Consider the following 18,820-nt stretch of genomic DNA (forward strand, 5'->3'; position numbering starts at 1 on the left):
TATATATCTAATATATTTACATATACACATATATAATTATTATTTGGCTTTCTGCAGAGTATCATTTCAGTACCCTCTATTACTAATGCCTTTTCTCAAAGATTATATTTCATTTTCACTGTATATATTTTCTATGTACATTTGTTTGTTTCCTCCTCCATTGAATATACGCTCCTTGAGGCCAAGGATTATATATTTTTTAAACTTTCCTTTTATCACCAGTGCCTAGCACATAGTAAAAGTTGGAGGAATGCTTACTGAATCACTGACAGACCCTTGCTGCCTGCTTTACCTAGACAAATATTTATTAAAAGAAAAGTCCATGAATTAGGATATGACCATCTCACTCAGCAATGCCAGTACTGGGAGTATATTCCAAAGAGATCAAAGATGGGAAGAAATTCCTGATGTATACAAAAATATTCATTGCAGCTCTTTTTATGGTAGCAAAGAACTGGAAAGTGAACAATGGCTGAACAAGTTGTAGTGTATGAATGTAATGGAATGCTACTGCTCCATCAGAAATGACAAACAAAATCGTCACAAAAAAACCCACAAACATAGAAAGACTCATGAAGTGACGCAAAGTAAAATGAGAAGAACCAGGAGGCTGTTGTACAAAGTAACAGCAATAAAGTACAATGAATGACCAACTGTCAATTACTTAACTATTATCAGCAGTTCCATAGAAGGAACTGACAGAGTCTGAATGCAAACACATACCATTCTTCCCTTTTTCTCCTCCATGAATTTTTCTCTAGTATTAGCAATACGTTTCTGCCACAACATGAAAGTATCTTCTCTTACAGCATGATGTACATGAAAATATATATCATATAATAACATCTACAATCTATATCACTTTACCTGCCATTTGGAGGAGGGGAGTAGGATGAAAGGGAGACAGAGAATATGGACTGCAAAATGTAAAAAAAAAATAATTACTGAAAAATTGTACCAACAGGTAATATGTAAATAAAAATAAAAACTTTAAAAGAAGAGGTCAATGAATCCTAAGTTTCATTCCCATCTCTCTTCTTTTTGCTCTTTTTTATGTGTTTTGGAAAATTTAAGCTTGTAAAAAAAAGTGTCCCTTGGGGGTTTATTTCACATTCGCTCAACTTTTTTTTTTTTAACAGTGATATGTTTCGGGGTACGTTCCCTGTGAGGAAGGAAATGGATTCTGTCAGTTTAATAGAAACACTTAGATCATTGCTAAGCACGAGGACAAAGGAACAAATGGCAGGAATGTAGCCTACCTTAGCTTGCTAACCCTCCCTTCAAAATTCTGCCAACTGCACAGCTTAATGCTTTAACTTTAGTGGCAGATCCATTTTATACTTTCCAGGGGACAAATCACAATAAAACAACAAAACTGAAGCCTTGTCTTGTCCCTGAGATATTCAGTGAAAACCTTATAGATTAGCTCTAAGTGAAAGTACAAATCAATCACCCAAAACACACACACATTAATCACCCTTATTAAGCCATTCCCTATGTTTGGTGCTGGAACAAAATGACCAAAATGATAGTATCCATCAAAAGGTACTCCTTTCAAAGAGATTAGATCCATATGACTCAAGGAAACCTATAAACAAATAGAAGAAACACATGATCAACAAAAGCAAACAAATAAAATCCCCATATTCTTCGAAGTCAGCATTTCTTAACTTTTTTCTTTTTTGGGTGCACTGGACATCTTTGGTTATCTGGTAAAAACCATACTATTATTCTGGCTTATTGTCTGCATTAAAATTGGAAGGAAATGGTCAATTTCAGTTGGAAGTTAATGAAAATAAAGATATGATTCTTTGTTCCTATTTAAATTCTAAGGCCCCCTGAAATCTATCTTTGGACCTCTTTGACATCTGTGGAGCCCAGGTTATGAAAAGCTTTTAAAGATAATCGGCACATTCTCTTCTCATTCTGGTGGGTCCCCACTTATCCTTCAGTTTGATAGTCTTGACTCAAGAATATCGCATAGTTTTTTTTTAGATCTCCTTTGGAAGGGTTTCCATCTTCAGCTTGTGATTAAAGCAATACTCTGATATTCCAGTGAAATTCTTCTGTCCCAATGAGTCCTATATAATGCTACCAAGACTGAGAATGCTATCTTGTGGTTTGGACTTCTCCTGGAAAGCAAGCATATAATGGTGCTTCTGGACTAGAAAATGCTTTAAATCCATTAATTTTACGTGTAAGAAAATTGAGACAGGTAAAGGACCCAGCCAAAGATTAGGTAGTAAATAGCAGAGGCCAGTTTGGGATCCAGGTCCCTTGAATTCAAATCCAAAGTCTCAAGCTAAAGGGCTAATATGAAGGGAATCATTAGTCCTGATTATATGTGTATACAAAGTAACTAGTTAGTTCACAAGAAAAATATTTTAATTCTGTTTTCTTTGTCATTACAAATTCAGTTGTCAACTTAAAGATCAGGAAAAATATTGCTTTGGTTTTAAATTAACAAAAGATGCAGATTCACCCCCCCCCCAAGAAAAAAGGTAACATCAACACACTTTCTTTGGGAAAACATATTTCTTTCTTTCCACTCAGCCAGATTTGATAAGAAAAATGCATATCTTATGTAAATATGGTATCTGAATTTGAATCTTGAAATTTAATACTTGCCCACTCTTAGGGAGGTCATTTAACCCCTTCCAGCCTCATTTTCCCCTTTTGGAAAGTAAGGATTTGGGATTAGATGACCTTTCAGGTCCCTTTAATCTTTAAGAATTCTGATGTTGATTATATAAAACAGATAGGTTTATTGTGGCAGAATATTAAGAATAAACTGGCTAATTTTGGGTCCCCTTCAGCATATGCTAGGTGATTCTATTATCCAGGTTGTTGATGTCCTCAAGTCCCTCAATTATTTATTTAAATGAACTACATTTACAATATAGACAAACTCTCCCAATACAAGATTTTCCAATCTATCTGTTTTATTCTGACTAAAGAATTCACAAGCACATAGGAAATGTCTCAGAAGAGGCTCAGAAGAGGCTCAATTAAGATTATGAAAATTATGACACTGAAGAAATCCTGAAGTTTTTGAGTTTCTCTACTCTTATTTGTTAAAGGAAAATTACCAACTAAAAACTCAGCATCTTAAACAAGGAAGATCCTTAAGAGAATTCAGTATTAAAAATCTGTTTACATAACTGTTGATGGGACCACTTGGCATATATCCAAAATATTTCAAGTATTTGACAACTTTCCAAGTGTGTTTTGCTTAACAATATTTTCTAGTCATTTTTCCTTGTCATCATTGCTGAAATGGATTTGATAGTTCTTTTTCTCCTTTTATCATTCAATTACAATTCTATCCCAAAATAATTTCATTGCTAAAGAGATATTTAAATATTCAGCAATAATAAATTATTTGTGAATTCTCCTTCAAGCATCATGATCAAGAACTGAAAAGAAAAATAATTCTTCCCAATTATATTTTAACATTTGTATTGTTCCTCTACAAATATTCAATTCTTGAAATGTTTTCATTTATTCTTAAGGTTCTAAATCAAACATCTCGACTTGAAATTCAACTGTTGGAGAATTCATTATCAACTTACAAGCTAGAGAAACAACTGCTTCAACAGACACATGAAATCCTAAAAATTCACGAGAAAAACAGGTGAGGGTTTTTTATTAGACTCCTAAAGTAATTTCCTTTGAGTTCCATTTCTTCAGAACTCATCATAATACTGTTAAATGACTGTTATTCCATTATTTATACAATGGTCTATTTGTGGTTTAATTGAGTTATATCATAATCTAGAAAGGACAATTGATCCCAGAATGGTTTTACATGTAACCAAGAACCCTCACCAGAATATCTAATTCTCTACTTTTAAAAATCTGCCTTTAGGTAATAGATTAAAACACTAGTTCAATATACACTAGGGGAGCTATGTGTTTTAGAAGGGGGAAGGTCTTGAAAGTCAGAGGAGAACATTTTGCAACAGAGTTGTGTAGTACTGATATATCTTATTGCCTCTATGGTAAATGATGAGTATGAAAAATGTGTTGAATATGTAGAAGTTTTGGATATTCACTGTGTTACAGATTACTTGAAGTCTTAGGCATTGGAATATTGTACTAACATAATTTACAAAATCATTGACAAACTCCAGATACAGTAAATTGGAAAGGGAAAAAAACATGTAAGGAAGCCTCTATCATGGTCTTTTTTGGTATTTTACTCAATGTTCTCCCTATAAACTAGGATAAAATTACAGAAGTGCTGGATTAGGGGATTTTGTATTACTAAGGTGCAAATAGCAAGGTTCATTTTCCATCTACATTAGACTTTTATTTTGTTAACATGTGATGTTACCCCCCAAAAGGTAGCTTTTCATTTTTTATATCAGTTCTTTTGAAATTTTGTTTAATAATAACTGTGGATAAAAATAGCATATGGTTCTATTCACATAAGTTTTAATTAGCTATTATTGATGCCATCACAGTGGTATGGCAAATAGTACAATTGTGGCTTACTTTGTCTAAGTGTGGCTCTGACTCTGAGATTATCAATGGCAGAAATGTGATATAGGTGCTTTTGGGGGGATGTTAAATATCTAGATATTTAAGAGGGAGAAAGAATATTTAATGCATGGAGAATTGTTAGTGAATAAACATAGAATCAGGAAATTGAGCAGTGAGCTGAACAGAGTTGCAGAATTGTGCTTCAGAAAAAGTGGAGTGAGAAAATGTGGGCTTCATAGCATTTGGGTTATTGGTCATGTTCTTCACTTTGTTGGTGTGTGCTGCTACCCTTGTGTTTCCTATACTAGAGAAACTGGTATCTCTGTGCTAGAGCTACATGGATAGATGGGCATGTAATGCGTGGGGCTTTCAGTTGTTCTACCTGAAAATATCCTAACAGGGGTGTGTAGGTTTATACTAAAATGAAGCCTTAGTAGTAGTGATAAGTGTCCTTTCTAAGGTGAAGATAACACCTGAATAGCATGTCATGGTGTTTCTTGCATAGGAAGTCATTATGAATGTAAGGAAAGAGAACTGAATTTACACTCAGAAGACATGATCCCAAGTCTTCCACTTACAGCTGCTATCAATAATTAACATTTATATTGCACTTTAAGGATTACAGATCACTTAATATAAATTATCTCATTTGAACTTCCTAGGAATATTGTGAGATTAGTATTAGAAAAAATAATAGGCTAGATACATAGATACAGATATCTCTTCTATATCACAACTTTCCCTACCTCCTTTTCAATATATTGTGGATCAGCATAAGAAATTAAATGGGAGTTGCTTGGGAGTTTTGTGTAAATCACAGATAATGTGCAAAATTCAGTAGATGACATAGAAAAAGTTTAGAAATCCATAAAATATATGTATAGTAAGTTTAATATCGACACATTTTATCTTTTAATACCACATACATACATAATTTATTTTACTGTAATCACCTCACAAAAAAGAAAAAAATTCAGACCTTTTCTTTGATACAAAAGGAGAGTCAAAAACATTTACATGGATTTTCCAGATGATGGAGGCACAGCACACCTAGCCTCAGCTAGGTGGAAGGGATACCTGCATATGGTAGATCTCTAGATATATAGACACATAGTTCCATAAATAAACATATAGACAGCTATGCATATATGCATGTAGATAGGCAGGTAGATGATAAATATATAGATAGATCAATAGATAGATAGATTAATAGATGGATGGATGGATAGACAGACAAACAGACAGACACAGCAAGTCAGATAGAGAGAGAAAGAAAGACAAATAGATAGGATAGTTTGATAGATAGATAGATAGATAGACAGACAGACAGACAGATAGATAGATAGATAGATAGATAGATAGATAGATAGATAGATAGATAGATAGATAGATAGATAGATATGTAGTAAATGGGCATAATCTCAATAATCTCAGAGTTAAGGGATTAGCAGTGAATCTGTTGGGGAGGCGACTGAAAAACTCCTATCACAGAAGGCGGTATTTATGTCTCATGTTATGAAGGAAGTCAGGTGTGCAAGGTGAGCAGAGGTGAGAAGGAAGAGCATTTCATGCTTGGGGGATGATTAGTGAATAGGTACAGAGTCAGGAAATGGGGTGTCCAGTTCAAGAAGCAGTAAGTAGAACATAGTTGCTGAATTATACTTCAGAAGTAAGTATGGATGAAGAAGACTTGAAAAGGAAGAAGGGAACCACTTGTGAAAGTCTTTAAAAGCCAAAGAGAAGATCGCATATTTTATTTTGGAGATGAGAGATTTTGCCTCAATTGTTACACATATTTTTACAGATAAAGAAACTGAGGTTCAGAAAGGTAAGTGACTAGCCAAGGATGACATAAAATCAATCAACAAATCATCAATAATTTTTTAAGCATTTGCTATTTGCTAGATATAGTGCTAAGCAATAAAAATAGAAAGAAAAAAGAAAAACATTACTTATCTTCTGAGCTTACATTTTAATGAGGTGGGAGTAGGGTAAGTGTTATACAGTAAAATTGCATTAATTTGTCAATCAGAAGACCTGAGTTCAAATTGCACCTCTTGTGCTTATTGTATGAGTTTAGACAAGTCACTTAAACCTTCCTGTGACTCAGTTTCCCCAATTTGTAAAAGCAGAGGTTTGGACTAGACAGCTCTCTATGTTCTATAGTGAATCAGATCATAAAGGAGTAAATAAAGATAATTTTAGAAGGGATGGAATGAAGGATGAAATTAAGAAAAACCTCTTGGAGGAAATACCTTGCTATGACTAGAAATAATTTTGGCATGTATTGCATTTGCCTGATGCCATGTTGAGTGCTAGGATATGGAATTGGAGGTTCATTGAAAGTTATGCCTCAGAATATATGTGAGTGTTGTCTGAATGAACAAGGAAGGCAGGTTTGACTTCCTTCATCTTTTTCTCTTATGTTAGGAATGGAATAAATGGCCACTGCCAAATTTAAATAGAAACTAGGACCAACAAACTATACACTAGGATCCCTATGGACTATATATTGACTTAGAAAACCACATGTTAATATTATCTATACCTTATAATATTTTATTTATTGTATTAAATATTTCCCAGTGACATTTTCATCAGCTTCAGGCTGTATTCAGGAGTATTGGGGTCCAGATGTGGTCTGCGGGCCACATATTTGACACTTCTGACATAAGTCATCTTTCAACAAGTAGTTCATCATATATATTATCCTTGACTAATATCTAGCTTCACAGCAAAGTATTGATCTCTTTTTTGGAATTCTTCCAATGTAGGCATTTTTGAGAGGTAGTACAGCACAGTACTGAGAATGAGTACTGGGCTCGGAGGAAAAAAATAGCAGCTAATTTTTCTATAGTATCTACTATGTGCCAGGCACTGTTAACTTTACAAATATCATCTTATTTGACCCTCACAACAGCCCTTCATGGTAGATTCTATTATTATCTCCATTTTACAAATGGAGAAACCAAGGCAAACAAGTTAAGTGACATGTCCACACAGTTAAAAAAATGTCTGAGGCTAGATTTGAAATTAGGTCTTCCTGACTGCAGGCTCGCCATTCTCACCACTGCACCACCTAGCTACTTCTGAGACATTAAGGTGTGATTTTGAATCTTATCAGCACTCACTAAGGATCACTAACTCTGTGATCCTTGACAATTCAGCTGATGGGTTTGATCCTCATTTTCTTCATCTGCAAAATGGAGGAAATAATAGCATTTCTCTTTTGGAATTGTGGAGACTCTAATGAAGATGTGTATAGAACAACTTATAAAATGTATTTTTGTCATATATTCCAACCATAATTGTCTTTATCCTCTATATTATTATTATATCTCTACTGGATACTTGAGAAGGCAAAATGTCATCCTTCTTGCAGGCAGCATTACTTCTCCTTTAAAATCAAATGGTGATTTAAATATATACATATATGCATGTAATATATACTTAAATATTTTCTTATATACTTATATTTAAGTATCTTCTGGCTTTAGTTTTTAATATTTTACTTTACTTATACTTTTTATTGCTGGATACCATCAGCATGACAGGTTACTTAAATGCTCTCTCTGTACTTGGGTTCCAACCCCACTTCTGTCATTTACTCCCTAATCAATCAGTTATCTACTCTGAGTTTCTTCAATGATAAAATTATGATAATCTTGGGTATCTGCCTCACAGGGTAATTGTAAGTCAATGATAAGATGATGTGTGGATAATATGCCCATCATTACTATTATTAATTAATGAACTATATAAATATATAAAATTCTAACTTTTTTAAGGTTTTACTAAGAGCGAGTGAGTCCCTGAAGCATTTGATCACTATTGCAACATATGATATATGCAGTGTCTTTGACCTGGCATCAGAATGAGCTCAGTACTAGTCATACCCAAATGGTGAATAAAGGTTTCACTAAAAACAGAATTGCCCCCCAATAATTCTCTGTTCAAGGCCAAACTTTGAGAGTAATATATCAAATATAACACACTTTATCAGCTGATAACAAGAGGGTTTTTTTCCCCACAAGTTGAAATAATTTTTATAAAAAACCCTTTCTAGTTGGTTCCCTATTTCAATTTTTTTTCCTGAATCTTTGAGGTGATTTTAAAAATACAACTATGGAGGAATATAGGGTGTCCCAGATGTCTTAGTGTAGTTTTTAAGCATTAAACATGTATTTATATAAAGCACAAATCCTCTCAGCCTCATGCCTGCATACTGACCTTTCTCTTCCTCTATTATCCTTGACTCTCAAACTCCCCATCATATCTGGGTGATTTTTTGGCAGCATTTCACAACAATCTGATGCTCCTAATCACTTTGTTATGTCTATCTGTTGTACCTATATATTCATCTGTCTGCTTGTGTCCATATGTGTGTAATAGTGCTTTGGCAGAACTCATTCTGAAGTGTATTTCTTCCATGCATCATGATTGGAAAAACAATGTTCTAGTCAAGATAGTCAAAACTGGCTTGTTTGTAATACACAGCATGCTTTTCCAATATCATTATCATTATTTCCCCAAATTACAGTGGAATTAAGGATATACATGCCAAACATAACCTAGAAGAATAGTCATGAACTTTTCCCCAGTAAACTGGATTGGAAACCAAAGTCAATCAGGAGAGTGTTTAGACTTATTTTTGAAAATAGTTTCTTGATAATTTCCTACCCCAACCTCTTCAACTAATCTTAATCCCTCGATTGTGATAAAATATCGTTTCTTTTAAAAAACTCTCTGAAATTAAGCACAGCTTTCCTTTAATCTGCCAGGTCTGGACTGGATCAGTTAATAAAGTTGGCAAAGAAGATTATCTAAATTAAGCATTGCTTCCTCCCACAGGAATTTCAGGGGGTGGTATCTATGCATTTGGTACTTCATCACGTTTTAGAACAGTTTGGTCTTGACTAGTGGAGTGTGTCACCTCTTTGGAAAGAGGAGGAGTATTTTATGTATGAGGTTGTACAGTCCTTTCATGCTGAGCTATCCTACTGATTTATATTCTGACTAAAAATGCACCACTTGTCAAGTTGAAAATGGGTTTCTGGCATCATTAGATTGTCTTTCTTTCCCAAAATTTCTGAGGTAATACTTTGGGTTAAAAATTTTCAGCATTTCTTTATTAGCAAAGTTGGGATATCATTGGGAAATTCTAAACTTGCCTTTCTGAGATGCTTTTCTTTAGGCTCCAGTATCAATTTCTTTTTGTTCCCACAAAAATCCACCAGTCTCTTATGCACAAGGAAAATATCTGAGCTCCAACCCCATTGAAATTACACAACCAAGTCCTTGATCGTCCACAAACAAGGATTAGGGATGTACTTATAATCTCACATATCTGTTGTTCAGCAACAGCTATTGACTAGCTCCGAGGGGTTATATTTTTATGTACAATGCTATTTTTGCTTGCTAAGGAAAAGTAATCAGGCCACAAAATCATTCCATCAATTAGATGTTAATTTTATTCTTTCAGTGAAGGTGTAAGTTAGGGAGTTAGAGTTCAAGTTTTGAACCTGAGGTTTGTCTTTGATTCCAATTGTTGTTTCATCTAAAGGAATAATATTTTCAGAGGTGGAAGAAATTCAGAGCCCATCTGGTCCAAATAGTGCCCAATCCAAGACTCCTTTCAAGAACATCGTCAGAAAATGGTCGTGCATCCTTCACACATTAAGACCTCCAGCGAAGTGAAATCTATTACCTTCTGAGGCAACCTTGACCACTTTTGTATACTTTCAAGTGTTGGCAAGTTATTCTTTAGATGGAATTTAGAATTGTCCCTTTGTAACTTTCATCTACTTGCCCAGAAGGAAAAAGACAAAGCCTCTTAGAAACTTTAGATCCCTCCATAGATTTATGTAGGATGAGACATTATTTCTCCATGTATATTTCCTTCATTTTTCCCCTCTCTAACTTTAAACACAAATCTCATAAGTTTGAGAATATTTAGAAACTGGAGCAATTGAAGGATGTCATTCTGATTCACTCATATCCTCTGTGATCCTAAAAAGTAAGTTTTATTGTCCAAATATAATACATACGTATAGAAAAAAATAGTCTAGCTACTATGGAGCCATTAATGTAGTTGTAATAACTATCAGATGATTCTACAGATGGAACCTGATGTTAGTTGAGAGGAAAAGGGAAGTGGGTTTTCTTATGATCCATTGAAGAAGAGTTCATAAAATGGTGACTAGGAGAAGTAAGAATATATTAGCAACATCAACATATTAACAATATTAAATAGAGCTGAAATCATGGATATTTCTCTTCATTTAGTAATTGTCAAACATGTGACAGTCTACTTGTATAAGGGACCAAAAGTTTCTTGGATTCAACTTGACCACTGGCCATTTGTTAGTAGAAAAAAAACCCAGCATATCCTTCACTAAAATAATGGCTATATTGACTTTTTGATAACATCAATTTTTTTCTGATTTAATTGAATTAATTAAATATGGTGCCATATTTCCTTAGGTACAATGAAAATTTTCTTACTTATTATTTTGAAAATATTAACAATGAGATTTTAATAGGACTTTATTGTTATTATCACATCACAAAAATCCTATAAGGTAGATAATATACTTATCATATTTATTCCATGACTGAGGAAATTGAGCTTTAAACAATCTAAGTGATTGACTCAAGGTCACAAAGAAAGGGTCAGAGTCAGGTTTAGAACCCAAATAACCTGATTTCACGTCTAACATTTTTCACTATTCTTTGCTGCTTTTTTGAAGTCTTCCAAGTACATAATAATAATGAGTAATAATAATAAATTTTAAGCATTTCCATAGTGCTTTAAGCATTACAAAATGTTTATCTTCATAACAACCCTGGTAGATAGTTGCTAATATTTTTCCATATTTTATAGATGAGGAAATTGAAGAATTTATATAAACGTTGTTACTGGTACTCATACTTCATCAGTAGTCCTAAAATAGGGATGCTACAGAATGGAGGAGGGAGAACTCCTTCAAGTATCATCATCAAAGGAGAGTACCAAACTTAGCCTTCTCTTCATTTCCTAGCCAGCTACACTATGTTGAACTTCTCCTACATTCTGCCTTTTTCAGGAACCTTCTCTCCCTACTCCACTCTGTGCCCTCTTCTTGATTAGATTTGACTTCTTTTTGGATGTAATCTTCTCCAGTTAGAATCAAACTTCCTTGCATACAAAGATTGTTTTTGTTTTGTCTTCCTAATACTCAGTACAGTGCTTCATATAGATTAAGGGTTTATCAAATAGTTATTGATTGAAGCAAATAGAGGTTAAATCTTTGCCCAAAATTAATATGAAACCAGATTTAAAGTAAATCTTTTTGACTCTATGCCAAATACTCCATTCACTGTTCCTCCTACCTCTCTCTAAGGGTGAAAAATTATTTAATACAATAAGGATATGATAATGTATGCATATTAAAAGTGGCCAAGTGGTTCTGATTCTGGAGTCAGGGAAATTCAACTTCCTGAAATGAAATGTGGCCTCAGCACTTACTAGCTATATGACCCTGGGCAAGTCACTTTACTCTGTTTACCTCCAGTTCCACATCTGTACAATGAGCTGGAGAAGAAAATGGCAAATCACTGTAGTGTGAAACCCCAAATGGGGTCAATAAGAGTCAGAAAGACTGATAACGACTGAATAACAAGAATGCACTTATAATATGATATGTATAATAGTATGAAGTGATATAAAATATGAATTAAAGTTATTTTATTTATTATCACACAAGGTTGAATGAATTGTTTTCAACCACACTGGAATAAAATTTTATTTCTTTTTAATGTCAGCATAATTTGGATATCCTAAGGTCTGCAAATGTGGCCAGGATTATAGTGATATGGAAAATATCTATCTAAAATGATAGTTCTCAATTTTGTTCATGGTGATCTGAAAGCTATAATAGTATAGAATAATAGTAAAATGAGTTTTATTTGAGCTGACCTAGTTTCTGAGAATTAGTTATATTTAGGCCTGTGTGGAAAGGAAATTAGACTGACAGTTTGTGGGGGAAGGGGCCAACTGGGAGTGGCAGTTGGGTCTTGTGACTAGCACTTCCTTCCTGCCGGGTGTGGCAGTGGGGTCTTATGACTAGCACTTCCTTCCTGCCCTGTGGGACTTGCTGCCTGGTGTTGGAGGAGAGAGGAGCTTGTTCAGCCCAGTCTGGAGTGGTATGCTCTTCTTGGTTCAGCTGGAAGATTCAGGCCCAGTCACTTCTGAAGGTTAGACCTGTTCTTGTTTGCTTTCTATCTACTGCTAAGATTCTGAAGTATACAAAACTGGACTGATATAGAGGAGACGGAAGTGGGAAAACCCTCCCCCAGCCTCTAGGGCCTGGCCTATACTCTGAAGTTAAGGAAAAAGTCCAATTCCAACTGGAATATTAAACTTTATATTATTTGAATTCGCAGTCAGATAAGTGGACTATCTTTTCTGGTCATAGAGGGAGCTGAAAATCAGTTCAGTCATCAAGGAAATAAAAGACCTTATCGGACCCCTGCTGTTTCCTCTCAGCAGGGGGCATCTCCCTCCCTTGCCTCACCAAGCAATGTTCCCTCTCTCCCCTTAACTCCTCCTTACCCCATACAAACCTCCCATTATCCCCCTTTTTTTCCAATCCTATTTCCTTTCCCAATAAATATTACACCTGTCTCTTAATTGGTATTAATCTTAAAATCAAATAATCAAAACAAAAATGAAAACAACAAACACACACACACACACACACACACACACACACACACACACACACACACACACACACATACTCCAAAACCCCAAACAAACAAACCTTGAACCAAGGGTTAAATCTATGGTCTTCCAATGTAACTGAGCTTTGAGAACTGACTGGAAACCTTGGATTTGTAGTTCAGCATGCCAAATATTCCCTCTTAACCCTGAGAAGTAATTTATGCTTAACACAACCATTGAATAGAAGGTGAGCTTGATTCTTTGAAGAGAATGCTTTAAAGGACATATATAGTCGGTGACATGGAGACTGAGAGATGGGTCCTCAAGAATTTAGAAGCAGCAGCACCAGCAGCAGAAAGAACCATCTTCCTAAATCCTGCTTTCTGCTCATAGTAGGAGTTAAAAAGAATTGGGAGCACAGAACGAACAGGTGAAATATTCTCATTTTCCCTTGAAAAGAGATAGCTGAGATACAGCAAAGAAGGGAAATATTGAGGAAGGTCATTGGTGCCAAAAGACATATCAGAGCTAAAATAACAGGCTGAGGTTACTAATTGCATTCACCTCTTCAAAGCCTGAGAGAACTTCTAAGAAAAATTCTATTCTTTTTCCAATCCTCTCTCCTTGTGCCCTAGAGAAATCAATAATTACTGCTTATTTCCTTTACCTAATTGTTTCCAATAACCAAAAACATAAAGATCCCAGGGATAGTTTAAATCTAATTTAGGAGAGAAGATGTAAACCTCTGCTTAAATTTTAGGAATTTTTCTAACTGGAGAATCTTTTGTACTAAGTAAGAATACTTTTGTACTAAGTAAGCACTGGGGAAAAGACAGCCCATGCCTATGAGAAACTTACAATCAATTAGGGGAGACCACAAGTAAACATCTATGTACAAACAAGCAACATACAGAATTAATAGGAGGAAAAGCACTAAATTAAGAGGAATTCAGAAAGGTTTCTGGTTGAGGTTTTAATTGGGACCTGAGAAAAGGGATGGAAGCCAAGAGATGGAGAAAAGGAAAGAAGGAATTCCAGGTATCAGGACAAGCCAGAGCATATGGCTAGAAATTGGCTCAGAGCCAAGAGATGGAGTGTCTCATTCAGAGAACAGCAAAGAGACCTGTGTCACAGAGTGAGAAAGGAATGTCAAGTGAAAGACTAGAGGCAGGGGCAGAGGGTGGGGAATCGGTAGATTATGAATAGCTTTAAATGCCAAAAAGAGAATTTTGTATTTGATCCTACAGTTGATAAGGGGCCACTGGAATTTATTCAGCATCAGATGACATGGTTTGGGCAGTGCTTTAGAAAATCACTTTGGCAGCTGAGAGGAGAATGGAATAAAGTGGGGAAAGACTTATAGGCAGACAAAGAAGCAATCTATTGCAACAGTCCATTCAAGAATTGACTAGAGCTTGTAGAAAGGCAATACCAGTATCAGAGGAGAAAAGGGGTCCTATTTCAGAGAAGTTGCAATGGTAAAATCAACAAGGCTTGGCCAAAGATTGATTATTGGGGATGAGGAACAGAGGATGATACCTAGGTTATTAGCCTGGGACACCAGAGCAATGATAGTGCCCTCAACAAAAATAGGAAAGTTAAAGGGGAGAGGTGACAGTTTATGGGGAAAGAAAATATGTACAAACTTGGAATATATTGAGTTTAAGATATCTAATGAACTTCTCATTAAAGATTTCTGAAAGACAATTGGTGATGTGAAATTGCAAATGAGTAGACTACCACTAAGACTAAGAGAGGTTGTGGTTACATAGGTAGATTTGAGAACTGTCAACATGGAGGTGGTGATTAAATTCATAGGAGCTGATGATACTTCAAAGTGAAATATTAAAGAGGGAAAAGAAAAGCTGTCCAAGGACAGAATATTATGGGATACATATAGTTAGAGAAAATTATCTGAATGAGGATGAAGGAAAGAAGACTAAGGAGTTGTCAGGTAGGTAGGAGGAGAACCAGGGGAGAATGGAGTCCTGAAAACTTACAGAAGAGAGTATCAAGTAGGAAAGAATAATTAATAGTGTGAAAGGTTGCAAAGAAGTCAAGAACAGATGATTGAGGAAAGGCCACTGGATTTGGCAATTAGGAGATCACCGGTAACTCTAGAAAGAGCAGTATTGGTGTAATAATGATGTTGAAAGCTGGATTGTAAAGAGTTAGGTGTAAGCCAACCTCCAGAGAAAGAGCTGATAAATAAAAATAAGTAAGAAATAGTTTATCTATATATCTATATCTTTTTGCTAAATGATGCCCAACAGACAAAAGAGCTATAGAATGATAGTGAGGATAGAAGGATCAAGTGATAGGTTTTTGAGGATGAGATAGTGGCAGAAGGCAAAAGGCAAAAGAAAGAAGAATGACATAAGATGAGAAAGAGGGGAGTAGAAGAAATTCTCAATGAATATCTTTGATTTTTAAAAAATAAACTATAAGGCAAGGTTCTTGATTGAGAGGGTGGTGGTAGAGTTTGAAGAGGAAAGAAGAAATTTGGAAAAGCTGCTATGGAAAGCAAGATAATGAATTAATAAAGGAAATAAAGAAAGATTGCCTAAGAGCAGTGATGATCCAGTTGAGGTTTCATATTCTAAAGTATTAGTGAATCCACTCAAAACATTTCAGTGATTTTCATCTTTATACAGCAGCAAGTATTCATGAGTAAAGGTAGTGATGAGTGGAAGTGAACCAAAGTTGAAGTTTGGCAGTCCACAATTAATATTATATGGAGTTAAGGACTCAGTTGAAGAGGACAGATTAAAACTGGTTCACCAAGGATGAAGACAGAAAAGGAGTGGCTGGTATAGGGGTGATAGAGTGGTAAAGAACTGAGAGGGTGAGGGGTTGGAGATCATGATATAAATGAAGGCAAGTTTGGAGACAAAAAGACAGGTGTGATCTGTGATCAAATAAGAGAATTCCAACTTTTTGAACATGTGCATTTGTGAGTAAAGGAGACACCTAGGATTTGACCAACTTTGTGTCTTTATGTATGACTGAGCTATTCATATTGTACAGCTAAGTTTTTGTGTGATATACATTCCATTAAGTACCCAAGGAGGGGACCTTGTGGACATAATGAGCCACTCTATTGCTGTAGCCTAAAAACAAACCAATTGTTTTAGCAAGGCATGGCTAACGAAACAAAGGACACACACATACACACATGTGCACACTGCACACACACACACACACACACACACACACACACACAAACACAAACCACTAACTATTATCTAGTGTCTCTGGCCCCCTACAATTTTCAGAGTGATATTTACAACTACAAGTATAATAATAAAAGTTTCCCTTCCTGAGTTGCTTCAAGGTGGTGAGGGGAGAAAATAAATGGGAATTTTTACTCACCCCAATACTACTTATTTATTGGACTAAAAAAAACTAATGCTTCAACAAAATTCAAGGTAATATTGACATTTCTCATAAAACAACAATTAGTTATTGTCTTATCTGTATTCATAAATGACATCATCATTGTAATAAATCAACTATATATATTGGAAATAAAATAATTTAAATCTTTTACTACAAAGAGACCATCTTGACAGCTCTTATGATGAAACACCAGTGATGCTCAGATAATAGTTCAATAATTATTAATCTAGACTTTTTCTCTTCAGGAAGTATACAATTAAACTTTTTCAAATTAAAAATTTTTGCATTATGAGCTCAAATTCTAATGGAGGAGACAAAATACAAATGTAAAATACAGATTATTGACAAACAGATGTTTCATTATCCAAAGGACAAGACTCTTCTATAAGAAACTATGAACTTAAATCATGCAGTTTTCAAGTACAGTCATCCCTCACTATATTGCTGTTCACTTATTGGGGCTTCATTGTATTGTGGATTTTATTATATATATATATATATATATATATGTATATATATATATATATATATGTAAGTCTGTATTATGGAGTTTTTGCTATATTGCAGGACCAACCACAGTGGTCTGTATCCTGGGCACTGATTGGCTTAGTGTTTATAAGAATGTGGGAAAGGTTAATAAGAGTATGGAAAAAGTTTATAGGAGTGGGAAGGATTTATAAAGCCTCAATATATATATATATATATATATATATATATATGTATATATAATGAAATAAATATAATGTGCTACTTCATGGATTTTCACCTATCTCAGGGTCTCTGGAATGTAACTCTCCTGATAGATGAGGGATCACTGTATATACACATATTACTATAATTTAACAAAAAATGTAACTAAGTTGCTGTATTTTGTCTCTATTTGCAATTTTTGTTGTTTTTGTTCCTTAGTTCATTTTACTTCCAAATTCTACTACTGTACATATATATTTCAGAGGAAAGTACCTATATGCATATACTTACTTTCAGACAGATTAATTTATCCTCCATTTATAGAAGCATTTCTTAAAAAGTTTTGATTTATGATTTTTAGTAATTCATTCAAACATTTAGCAATTCTTCCACAGTCTTGGGGGCAGGGATGCTTACAAAAGCCTTTTTGACTTAATTTTGAATCTCAGGAAAGCTTTGATTTCTGATTTTGAGACTTTTCAGAGATGGAATGATGACTTAACCATACCCCTGAATTCACAATTTTGCCACCATCAACTGCTCCATCTTTGCAACACATGTTGACACCATCTTTGTAAAGAATAAATATGTTTTTTTACCAAAAACATATCACTGAAAACATCTGCAGATTGAGTCAGACTGACAAATAGGGAAGCTTTACACATTTTTAATGTTTCCTCCTACCCTGACAGTGGTTGTATTTGTACAAATAGAACAAAACAACTGTCACCACTGTAAATTCATTGCTTGCTGCCAGGAAGACTATTGCAAGAAACAATAAGAAAAGAGAGAACAGCTTCTTTTTTTTTTTCTGTGAAAGCATCAAGATAGATTCTGGGAGTGGAAGTACTTCATAATGAGGGATTTTTTGTTGTTATTGATAACTATTACTCAAAGAAATAGATGGAATAATATTAGGACCAGACTAAAGCCATAGCTGGGATTTAAGGTTTATTTTTCAAACAGAAATTCAAAATTCTGATTTATGTCATTTCCTTTATTTTTCATTGGCATCTCTGCCCCAAGTAAAAAGCAAAGTGTCAAAAATCTAATCAGTATCAGTTCTCAAGGTATTTCTAATATGATGGGAAACAGAAAGTGCTTAGAATCCTGTGAGAAACTAATTTTATCAAATGTCAGACTGAAATTTATAAATCTTAGAGTTTGGTGGCATCCAGTGGAAAATTCTTCAATGAGAAACAAATCTGAAAATTTTCTTGAGAGTTGCTTCAGTAAACTGAGAAGGGAAAATTACTTGGCTAAGGTCACATAGCTTATTTCTATTTTCTTTCCACTCATAAAGTCATCAGCTTTGTATAGACTCTCAACACCTCAGAGCTGGAGACTGAAAAAAGCCAGCTGATCATTCTGACTCAAGTCTCTCTCTCCACTCTAGTCTATCCTCCAGTCATTTGTCAAATGATTTATTTAAAGTGCAAAACTCACATGCCATTTCATTCTGCCCTATAGTATCTCCCCCTAGCCTCCAAAATAAAATATAAAATCATCTGTTTGATTTTTAAAGCTATTCACAAGTTAGCC

General features: G+C 34.7%; 1 protein-coding gene across 2 annotated transcripts in view; it reads left to right on the plus strand.

Annotated features, from left to right (window-relative positions):
- ANGPT1 (angiopoietin 1) overlaps nucleotides 1-18,820 on the plus strand; it is a 307,136-nt gene that overhangs the window by 168,860 nt on the left and 119,456 nt on the right. For both annotated transcript variants that reach the window (XM_056823190.1, XM_001369530.4), the window contains exon 3: nucleotides 3,513-3,634. In XM_056823190.1, the coding sequence (XP_056679168.1) occupies nucleotides 3,513-3,634 (122 nt within the window). The remainder of the gene's footprint in view (nucleotides 1-3,512; nucleotides 3,635-18,820) is intronic.

This window comes from Monodelphis domestica, chromosome 3 (genome assembly GCF_027887165.1).
Source record: "Monodelphis domestica isolate mMonDom1 chromosome 3, mMonDom1.pri, whole genome shotgun sequence".
Taxonomy (NCBI): domain Eukaryota; kingdom Metazoa; phylum Chordata; class Mammalia; order Didelphimorphia; family Didelphidae; genus Monodelphis; species Monodelphis domestica.